The following is a 12013-nucleotide window of genomic DNA, read 5'->3' as shown; positions in this document are numbered from 1 at the left end:
AACACACTCATGTCACACTACCATTATCAATAGCAATCATAACATGTAAGGTACAGTAACTGCATGCTAGCGATTGTTAGCTAGGCTAACTGAAGTAACTGCATAATGTAACAAACGACAACAAAATGATGAAATTACTTTGTGTGAGGGATGGAAATATAATGCATATGAATATTTCAGATTACCAACATTTAAGTTACTATTGACAGATAAAAGCAGGAAAAGTTCCTGACAGTTCAGTCTGACCGCTGTTCTCCTGAAGCTGTGAAACAACAGTCTGTTCAGGGGGCGACCTCTGCTGGTCACTTTAGACAACACTGTGTATGAAAGACCATACAGGCTATTTCCATATATTGGTTAATTAATTCACGCTACGCAACTAAATAATACATCACATCCCATTCTTTTTGGATAAGAGCTATTTCATGTCTACATTAAAAGAACAAAAAAAAAAAGAAAAATTAAAGATCTTTAATTATGTAGCCTCTGTATGCATTCATTTATATTATTATATTTCTTCTAACATTACCCTGGTATGGATCTTGTGCATGCTTGATATTACACTTTAATGTCCTCTTAGCTTTTATTTTGACTTTTTTGCACGTCGCTTTTTCCTGTCTGTCCAACTGTCCTTGCCAAATGAGGAATGAAAAAATTTAATTTGCAAAAAACAAACCATGACACATTGATTCCTTACATGAGTCAGTGGAAAATATGCAGCAGCTTTTTGTCCGATGGCTCATGTTCTTTGTAGCGTACCTGTGTGCAGGTGCTGACATGAGCTACCAGGTCACACCTGTTTCTTAAGTAATGACACAACATGACACACTCCTGACCTCAGGACAGAAGTTTCTGGATTAACGGGAGACGTGTATGATACTATTACAGTATACTGGTCATTTCTAATGTTGTTTAGTATTTACACTGATAAATACTGTGAGAAATATACTCCAGCAGCAATGTCCAGTGTTACCGGAAGATAAATTAGTGTGTCAAACTTGATCAGATGTAACTGGGATATGACCGGAAATAGTACTCATGTCTTTGTAAATAAAAGCCTCGCTGTACGGCATATGCACATAGTACAAAGTCCATGAGGGCGAGGTTTATGTTGAAGTATTAGACCGGAACTTGTGTGTAATGTGTACTTGTGTACACGGGGCAGTGTGTGAGTCCTGTGTGCCACGTTTCACTAAATGACGTAATCTCTGTGAGGGCTGACAGGTCGCTGCTGCAGTAACGTTAACGACACACCGACACACTCAGAGACAACCGGCCCGGTTAGACACATCTACTCTGTTTATTCCCATTAGGTCTACGGTTGTAGAGACGGTCCACCGTCTGTTTTTAGACACCGTCCCTCCGTTACTCCTGACTCGGCTAAACCGTCTGGCTAATGTTAGCTGTTTCCTGGTCGGAGCTGCAGCCATTTTGGGTTTTTACTGAGAAACAAGTAGCCGGCCGCGGTTTGGGGAGCAGAGTAAGCTAACGCATTTTCAACAACCAAACAGCGCTGTTCATTTGATAAAAAGAGACATTTCACGAGAGGAGACAGGTCATACATCGAGTCAACAATGAATCCAGAATAGTAAGTATCTTGCTGAAAAACGGTGTATTACATTTTGGACCTCAGAGCTAAGGTTAGCTTACGGTTAGCTCTGTGCTAACACGTAAGTTAGCGTTGGGAAATAACTTCATATGAGCAGTTGAGCTAAGTTAGCAGCTATCATCAGCTGTCGTTAATATCCACCTGTGCCTGCATCAGATACGGTGATTATTCCATATATATTTAGATAGATTTATATATTTACAAAATAAACACTAAAATGTTGGTTATGTCCTCACAGTCCAGGTGTTGTTTCCAGCTGCAGCAGCTTCAGTGATTCTGGTCTCAGTTCTTTGATGTAAATACAGGACAGAGCTGTGACTGCTCCCTGTAACTTAGATGGTCAACAGCTAGTGTTATGTAGCTATCAGACACCAAGAGTTAGCTCGCTAAAATCATAATAATCATAATCCATTTATTATATTTGTAGACAGCCGATGATTATAACTATCAGGTTGTCTGTGTGTGTCATCGTGATATCCCACATATTTAACCTTGTTATTGATCGCACTCAGACAATGTAGCAACCGTCATCTGTTGTTTACGCCCAGGTAACTGGTTGTACGCTTTACCTGGTGTTGACCATGACTCAGTTTTCAGTCAGATGGTCTAGTAGCGCAGAAGCAGTCATGTGTAGGTCACATGCCACAGGACAAGCCCCTGGTTTCACCACAGCAGTGTTGAGCAATCACTTACTTAAGCTTTCTTTCTCTGGCTTTGGTTTTCCCATTCAGAAATGTTCTCATGGGTGGATGGCAGAATTTCTGGACTGCAGCCATTTATTTATTTGACATATTTTTTAACGTTATCATGCAAAATGGTGAAATTTAATTCACGTTCCTCTCTGTACACTGCTTAATCCTGTATTAATGATTCACCTCCTTGGTATGGACCAGATACTCAGAGGCAAGGTCCAAGACACTCACAGAGTCAGTGTCAGAATGAAAGGGAGGCATCTTTACCCCACATTATGGTGTACCTTTTAATTCAGTCTGCTGAATACCACACCTTTAGTTAAAATGACAGTAGGAATTTATGAATTGCACATTTTGACACTTATCAATGGTATATTTGGATTTTTCTGTTGAACCATGGTGAATAGACCAATGAAGTTTTTTGGACTTTGCAGGTTTAATGTCAGATAAACATGTTGTGTTAAGTAAGGTAACAACCTTTACCTAGTTTGAATCCTAGATTTTTTTCATACTCTTGTTACTCAACTTTTGTGTTATTGTCAGAGTTGTGTTGAGCAGTGAGTGGTCAACCTCGCATAAGGACAGCCATTGTCCACAGTCACAGGCTTAATGAAAAGGGAATGACTGGATTTTATTACAATGAGAAGGAGAAACTGAGACGGTCCTGGGAGGCAGGATACTACCAGGCTCAGCTGATGTGTGAGACACCGCTTTCCCTCTACTGATGCTACTGATGGAATATCAGTGGGTTTATATTACTATACTTTGTTAGTTTGGGGTTTTTACCACTATCAGACAGGTTACATTTTAGGCTGTGTGTTAATAAGACAAGTGGGATGTATTTTTAACCATGGCACCAGCATTGTACTGAAACCAGAGGGAAGCACATAATCATATACAACAAATCAAGAAGTCTGTGTCCTTGCTCAGGGGTTTCACACCTCGGGACCATAACATGCAGGAGAAGTCCTTGAAATTGAAAGAAAAGTGTACTGTTTGTTATTTTGCCATGCCACTGGATTTCTGCTTAGCCTTCTTTCTCAGCCTTATTAGGAGTGTGGTGCTGCAAAGGGTCAGCAGGAAATCTAAGACACAGAAAAAGGTTTAACACTAGCAGGTCTCAGACAAACTGAATATAAGACAGACAAAGTGGTTTGTCTGAAGTTTGTATATCTGCATGCATGGGTATTGGTCTGTGTGTGTGCATGTTTTATGGGGAGGTGAAGGATAATCATTATATTGCCTAATTTTATGCGAGTGTAATTGTAAGTGGTGCAGGATGTAGTTTAGACCTGTATGTTGGCTGCAGGCTGCCTAGACTTGCCGTGTTGAATCATAGAGTTAAGGTGGATTGTTGGGCAGGATTAATGTAATAGCTGAAAGCCCACCCCATAGTATGTAATTGGCCCCCAACAATACTCTTTGAGAGTGAAAAGTGAGTATCTGTAAAGCACATACCAGAGTACACTACAAAAACAGACTACATGATCCCTGGGACTAAAAGTTCCTTCACTCTCAATATAAAGAACTGAGAAGCATAGTAGCAGCTTGGTAGAAAATAAGAGCCCACACATTTGTGCGCCAGATATTTACATCAATGTCAGAAGGTTTTTGCGAGGAGCCACTGTGAAACAATGAGCAAAGCAAGTTTTAGTTTGATTATTTTTTTCTTTTCTAGATGACTCAATGCTTTTTTTTTTTTAAGAACTAGTAAGGAAGTCAGCTCAGTAGTTTCCATTTCAACAGCAATAATGTACAGAAGTGCCATCCTAAATCCTGTTAATGCTAGCAGTAACTGGTGCTTCTGCTGTCCTGTGGTGTTCAGTGTGGTCTTCAGTTCTACTAACTCCACCCTGATACAGTTGTGTCTGGGTCATAGGAAAGTACCACCTTCGGAGCAGGGACTTTTGCAGAGGGGGGCAGGAGGTCTTGCCCAGGAACCAAAAGTAGAACTAGGTTTCTGTGGTTAAAATCCAGATGAAGTTCCTACTCAGTAGCAGGCACAACTGAGCTTTTTTATCAGCCATGGACAGATTATGATATAATGGGCCCCTTAGCAGGTGAAAGGTCACTCCCTTCTACTATATAAGACACCCTGACTGAATGAGAGACAAAATGAGACTACAACAATTGTCGTTACTACAAAAGTAGTTTCCCTTTGTGGTTGTTTTGAGTCTCTTTTCGCTTTTTTGTGTCTCTTTGTCGTAGTTTTGTGTCTCTTTTTAGAAAGTTTGTGTCTCTTTGTCGTTGTTTTTTGTCTATGTGGTCGTATCAAGTTTCTTTGTAGTAGTTTTGCATCTCTTTGTGTTTCAAATCTCTGTTTTATTGTGCCGAATCTTAATCTTTATTGTGTGTCTCTTTGTAGTAGTGTTGTGTCTTTTTAGAGTAGTTTTGTGTCTCTATGTGGTTGTTCTGTGTCTCTTTGTGGTTGATCTGTGTCTCTTTGTGGTCATTTCAAGCATCTTTGTAGTTTTGTGGTTATTTCAAGTCTCTTTGTGATTGTTTTGCATTTGTAGTAAGCATGAATTAGACTAACCTCAGAACTGGGGTAGAGAGGTACAACATACTAAGAAAAGAGTACTCCTCTGCTCTGCTTTCAGTTGGCGTTATATGTCCAATCACATGATCAACCAGCTTCCTGCAAGTCCTTCGGAAAATGTAGCTGAGCTCAGCAGGGTTCATTGTCCTCAGTGTTTCCTTTTCTTGTAAATTGCAGACCTTCCAGTCACTCTGCCAAATGATGTAATGACACTAAGATCATCATATTCTGATCAGCATATTTGCATGCATGTGCATATTTGCAACTCAAACTGATGTTTTTGAGGTAAATACCCCTTGACTGTTCTAAAGAATCAACCTGAGATCTTGAATCAGACTTGAGTGTGTGCAGGCCATCACTATCATAGCCATTTATTTATTTAAATGGGTAATCTGTAACACACTTACTTGGTTAACCATTTCTGAATGTCCTCTAACTAGTGTGTTTTCATTCTTCCCTCACAGTGACTATTTATTCAAGCTGCTCCTGATTGGTGACTCTGGTGTTGGAAAGTCTTGCCTTCTTCTCCGATTCGCAGTAAGTTTCCCCAAAGTAGCAGATACACTGTCTTTATGTTAACTCAATTTTCTGCTTGAGCAGGAGTCAGTTGAACAGTATTTCAAGGTTTATTATGCAGTGATTTCATGCAAACTGAAGTTGGACAACAATGTATCTTAGCAATCTTAACTGGGTTCCTTATGAACTCAATTAGAAACTTACTGTTAACAGGATATGATGTGTACATGTGTCTGTAACTCATTTCATTCACAGTGTAATATGCTCCAATTTGTTTACTACTGAAAAAGTTCACTTACCAACACCCTGTGCTAGTAATGACTGATGGTACTGTTTATGTGTAGTGAAGCAGGAAGTGAACAGGTTGTGTGAACGATCTAACTGACTCTGTTTCTCTCTGCAGGATGACACATACACGGAAAGTTACATTAGCACTATTGGTGTGGATTTCAAAATACGAACCATAGAGCTGGATGGAAAGACCATTAAACTTCAGATTGTAAGTAACTCACTTGGTGCTGTAGTGAGTATTTGGGGCAGCTGGAAGGTGTATGTCGGACTGAGTCAAAATAAACTACAGTGTTTGTGTGTGTGTGTGTGTGTGTGTGTGTGTGTGTTCATGGTGATGAAGGGACATGTCACCCAGTGCAACAGTGTGGCTCACTGATGTGTTTAGTGTTTGGGCATTAATGGAGCTCTATAGCACTGAGGAATGAGATATATCAGGTTTTGATACACACACAGTTCTTGTGTGTAGGAGACATTCAGTGTTGGTTTTAGTCTGCTCTTGGGATTTGTTGACAAGAATAAAAATATAGAATATCAGCAGCTTTTTTAAATACAAATAGTAGTGCTGCAATTAACGATTATTTTCATTATGGATTGATCTGCCATTTTTTATTTTCAAGTGCTCAGATAAGTCTGAGCTTTGCAGAGCCAAATGTGACATCTTCAAATGTTTGGTTTGGGCAGATGTCCAAATACCCATTAAATGTTTCGTTTACAATTATATATGACAAAGAATAGCAGGAAACCCTTTGTTTGAGAGGCTGGAATCACAGAACACTTGGACTTGTTTCTCAATTTTTCTTAAAAAAATAAATGAAGCAGTTAATCAATAATTTGTTGTTTTTTTTATTTTTATTTAATCCTTTGTTTAAAAGGTTGTATTCGTGTTTTTCCTTTGACAGTGGGATACAGCGGGCCAGGAGAGGTTTCGTACAATCACATCCAGCTACTACAGAGGTGCTCATGGTATCATTGTAGTGTACGATGTCACAGACCAGGTCAGTATAACATCACACCTTTCATACCTACCACAACGTATTCATTGATACACTAACAGATGAGATTGTACCTCAGGAAGACACGTTTATCTGTTTATTAATGGTTGAACTTCGCACCGTGACAAGACATAGTTGGATTGGCTTGTTTCTCATACACTGCAATGCAGAGAAAGAACCATTCCTCATGTTGCTGAGGTCTCTCTGGACCCCTCTTAGATCACAGTATTAGATCCTCTAAACCCCCCAGCAAAGAGGAGCCTGTTTGTTGCTTTCAGTCAGAGCTGGATGTCTGTTGGTTGGATGTCTGGTGTTGTGTGCAGATATAGAAGTGTAAAAGACCAAGGAAATTCTTTCTATTTGAGTGAGAAACCAGTGTTCACCTTACTGAATCCTTGTTCTCTGGCCTGTGATGAGGGGAAATGAGTCCATCTTCCTCTTACTCAGTGGATTTCACACTGTATGATCTTTGATTGCTGGTCAAAGTGGAAGTGTTGCACAAGAACTACTTGAGTCAGAGAAACAAACTGATGTTTACTGTTGATGTTGTGGACCACTGAAACGTTGTGTGCTATCAGGGTGTGTTGTTGCTGCACTAGAAATAATGTGACCTGATGTCAGGTCTATATTTGGCCAGGAATACATCTGTGTTAAGGTTGCCCTCTGGGCTCTATGTTTTCACAGGAATGAGACTTTCTTTTGCTCAGCAGGTGTTTGATAGCACACGTGCTCTAAATTAAAATGAAAAACCCAAAATAACATTTAGATATAAAGGATTGAAGTGTCTATAACCTGACCACCTGTGTTTCTCCCAGTGTTTTCTGAGCATGGTCCATACATGCAGTCTCATGGTAGCTCAGAAAATACATTGTGTCCTCTGGGTCCCTGGGCAAAATCTCAACTGATGCACAAGTAGTCTTTAAACATCAGGAAATAGTTATAGTTCCAGGTGAGGATCCTCTTGAAACCATGTGGTGGTGATGGTTTAGTTTAAATAAAATGATATACATTACCATTCTTCACACCTAAGAAGGCCTCAGCAGGACTGTCTACGTGGGTTTGACACATATAATGTGGTCTACCCATTTAAGTCTGTTAGTAACTGGTTTTCTGCATGTAATCATCTGCTGTGGACTTTATACCATGTCCTAACCAGAGGGCAGATATACATTAGATGCACTGTACGTAACATGGACAGTGCCTTATGTAGATTACATTAGTTAGAAACAGTTGTGAGCAGCTGTGAACAGAGTCCATGCTGCAGCCACACTGTCCTCTGTATGTTCAGAGGACAGAGAAATGAGGAACTAGACCCACTTGGCCTCATTAAATGCAAAACTGAAGTCCTCTGTATTCAAGCATGTGACCTGTGAATGGATCCATAGCTTCTGTGTAGTGCTCAAAGTTCAACAGCTGAAACATCACTCCACCGTGCCTTTTGATTTGCTCTTATATCGTGTTCTAGCCGTGCAATGTTTCAAACTGACTTCCTGTCAGCACAGTGTTTTTAAGAGCAGCGCACACTGGTCTTAAGAACACATCCATATTGCATTAAGGCTTAATTTTGCCTCTGTCAAGGCTGCTGAGGTCCTGTAGTATCAGATTTTAGCTCAGTGCTAATGCTAATCTGTTTCCTGCCTCAGGAGTCCTTCAACAATGTCAAACAGTGGCTACAGGAGATTGACCGCTATGCCAGTGAAAATGTCAACAAGCTTTTGGTCGGGAACAAGTGTGACCTGACGACAAAGAAGGTGGTGGACTACACAACAGCAAAGGTAAGGCACCTGGGTGTTTTCACTCACACACAAGCTGTTGCATGTCATCTTTTTCATGCTACAGTGGCTTCTGTATTTAAAATAGATCTTATTTTCTGTGCTGTGTCGTTCAGGAAATTACTGAAAGGTGTCTTAGTTAAGATGGCTGTAGATGGCTTACCCTTAACACTTAAAATCCTTTTAGAATGAGAAACCGAAACAGACTCGGACAAGGCTGCTCCCAGCTGAGGGCCTGGAGGGAAAGCCAGGAACAGGTCTAGCTATGAGCCAGGTTGTATCTACATCACAGTAGATATATAGTAGCAAAATGGAGTAGAAACAATTTAAGAGATAACTGGTGAGTTTTTCAAATGTTTTTGTGCTTTTAGCAGTACAAACAAATTCTTTTCACTTAGTATTCACCTCAAGGCTTCAGCATGCAACAAATGAAGTACTTCTACTTGTTCTTGTTCTGAATGGCCTCAGTGGAAAGCAGGGTGTTGTCATCCATCCAGACACTTGTGATGTTGCACTAAAGCCCCTTTTACATTAGACAAAAAAAACCCCTAACACCCACTAACATCTGGCTGATGTTGTCGGTGTGAAAGGGAACAATCAGCATTCACACCCAGGTCAAATGACTCTGCAGTAGTCGCGGGGTATTTATTGGCAGTGACGTAAACATTACACTGGGGTGAATTCCCTAATTTTCGCCCCTTTTCCTGTTGTTAACGTTTCTCAGAGCACAGACACTGTAAACACGCCCATCACCTGTCCAGCATAGTGCTGTTACACCAGAAGCACCACAGCTACACTGCACTCGCAGATGAAAGTGTGAGCTGCAGCCCCAAAATAAGTTTTTAAAAACACAGTCACAGATGGAAGCGTCTCACACAGAGGCTCTGACACTGACAGAAGCAACAGCCCGGGGATGAGACGCGACTGATCCATTTTACTTGTCTGCAGGCAGCTAGCAGCTCACTCATTCTCCCCTGTGTCTGTGTGTGTGTATGTGTGCTCTGTAACTGCATGTGATGATGTTGCTCCCTGCAGTTGTGCGCCTGTGTCCTCTCAGTCTGAACAGAAAGACAAACTCTTGACAGTGTGAAAGGAGTCAATTGCCTTTTTTAGTGTGTTTACCTGTGTTTAAAAAAACCTGCTCATACGTGCTTATTTAGTGTAGAAAGCGTTAAGTTAACCCAGAAGTTAACCAATGAACAGTGACAGAAGTGGTTTTGTCAAGAATGAAAAAGAGCTTGAGAAAGAAGCTGAAACCTCCTCTACTCTCCCCTCACACACCTGACCCAGTCATTATGTAAAGTTGGACTGACTTACAAAAAAGAAAACTCATAAGATTTAAGGTCAAGAATTGCTGATTTGCATTAAGTTGGAAGTGTAAAGTCAGAGTTTAGATATTCATCACTCCACAGTCAGCCAAACTGTCTATAAATGGAGACGGTGCAGTTCTGTGTCATCTCCCTCTCTCTTAGATTCAGTATCTATAAATATGCAAGTAGTTGATCTTGGACACAAGATGTCTCCTACTTTACTCAACAGTCCATTCTCAGGCTTCAACTTTCCACATCACTGTGTCAGTTACATACTGCACATCAGCAGTATCACCTAGAATCAATAACAAACATTTTTCACAGTTACCTCAGTAATGATAAATCACACTTTATTACATAAACCTGGTGCACAAGATTCTCTTGTGTCTTCACAGAGGAACTCTTATTAACTCTTTTTACTGAAAATAAGTAGAAAATCATGGATTATGATAGTAATATTTAACGTTCAGTAGTTAAACGTTCTTACTTTTATTTGCTAAAGTACGAAAATCAAATTACAATATGCAACAGTTAAAAAAAAAATATTAAAAATATTAAGATCTTAATAATAACAACCCTATTCCACCAGCAGGATGTTTTAGTGAACAGAGTGACATTATTTTAACAAACTTGTGTAGCAGACTGCTGTGTCTGAAACAACCTGCTCAGATGAGACTTACAGCTACAGGCTGAGGTCGTAGCTAACCTCAGGGTTAACCTCTACATCATCCCACAGTGTTCACATTGAGCCTCATTACATCCTGTAACCCACATGATCAACATGACATCTTTTTTGTGTGTACCAGCTCTTTCTCATCCACTTTTGCTGCAGTTACTTTGCACTATTAAATTTAGGAGATGCGTAAACCTGTGTCCTCTGTCCCTCGTGTTTATCCAGGAGTTTGCAGACTCTCTGGGCATCCCCTTTTTGGAAACCAGCGCCAAGAATGCCACCAATGTGGAGCAGGCCTTCATGACGATGGCTGCTGAGATCAAGAAGAGGATGGGCCCTGGGGCGACAGCCGGAGGAGGGGAAAAGCCCAACGTGAAGCTGACCCCCGGCACTACTGTCAAGCCTTCATCAGGAGGATGCTGCTGAGAGAAAAACCACTTCCACTTTGAACACCCCTACACCCCAACCCGGCCGCCAACCTCCTCTAAACTCCACTGTGTCCCAGTAAAACCCCCCCACCCCACCCACCCTCCAACAACCAGACAGGACAGGGAAGACATGATTCACAATGTGTATGTGAGAACAAGATGAAGTTGCCTGTATTTGTACTGTACATACTGTAGCCGCACTACCAAAAACAAATAAAGCATCCTTCTTGTCATACTGTCCTGTTATTGATGACCCAGCCCTGACCCCCAACCCCACCCCACCCCATCTCAGACCTCTCAGAGACTACTTTTATTTGGCCCTCTGAATGCAGGTTCATGAGAGGAGTGTGTGTGAGAGAGAGAGCGAGAGAGAGAGAGAGTGTGTGTGTGTTTCTCTGCATTCCTACAGCTGGGTTGGTAAATGAATCGGTTTCATTAAGGTTTCTGTTTGTATAGATCTTTTCTGTTTCTCTTTTCCCTCTGTGATTATGTTGCTGTTTATATCACCATGTGTCAGTCAGTCTGTCTGTCTGTCTCTCATTTGAAGGTGTTTTTTTATTTTTCTCATCAACCTCTGCACAGCAGTGTCTCACTGTCCAGCATCTAAAGTCTAGTGCAACAGTATATGTACATAAACAATATGTATATATATATATGTAAGATCTGATTTGCTAGTTCTGTAGTGTTCAATACATTATTGGGATAGTCTTGACTCTTTTTCTCTGCATTAAATCTGTGGCTGAAGACAACTGTAAGTTTGTTGCTCAACATGTAACACTTCAACTTAAAATAAATATTGTACTACCAGACTGTATGAAATGGGAGGCGCTGTCTGTGTAGATTACCTGTTTGAATTATTTATTCTGCATTCATTTGGCATATCTACTGCCAGTTACATGGGGTCTGTTTGCAAATTGCTGTGTGATCTCAGTACAGAATTGCATATATAAAATACAATGTTCTCTTGTTTTCTTAATAAAGGCAACTGAATTCAGTTTTAAAGGAACTCTGGGACCAGTGTTTGCTGTATGGATAAGAACAGTGCTCCATTGTGTGGTTGCGTACGAAGGTCAGGTCACACAACACAATGGCCATACATGTGTGTAGTTGGACATACTCATTAGCCAGTTAACCTCAGTTGTAAAAATGCTGGAGTCTGGCCTAGTTTCTGCTCCAACACGAGTCAGCAGA

The 12013-nt window shown here is 40.7% G+C and overlaps 1 protein-coding gene across 1 annotated transcript; it reads left to right on the top strand.

The window, feature by feature from the left end:
• Positions 1–1186: 1186 nt before the first annotated feature.
• LOC111220607 (ras-related protein ORAB-1-like) lies at positions 1187–11679 on the top strand. The gene is made up of 6 exons (XM_022743746.1): positions 1187–1588; positions 5305–5377; positions 5760–5855; positions 6547–6642; positions 8283–8414; positions 10620–11679. The coding sequence occupies exons 1-6, from the start codon at positions 1575–1577 to the stop codon at positions 10818–10820; spliced, it is 612 nt and encodes a 203-aa protein (XP_022599467.1). The 5' UTR covers positions 1187–1574; the 3' UTR covers positions 10821–11679.
• The last annotated feature ends 334 nt before the right edge of the window (positions 11680–12013 follow it).

This window comes from Seriola dumerili, unplaced genomic scaffold (genome assembly GCF_002260705.1).
Source record: "Seriola dumerili isolate Sdu_G_001 unplaced genomic scaffold, Sdu_1.0 BDQW01000073.1, whole genome shotgun sequence".
NCBI classification, from domain to species: Eukaryota; Metazoa; Chordata; class Actinopteri; order Carangiformes; family Carangidae; genus Seriola; species Seriola dumerili.
The sequence above is the reverse complement of the archived record's forward strand: the minus strand, read 5'-3'. Positions and strand labels throughout refer to the sequence as shown.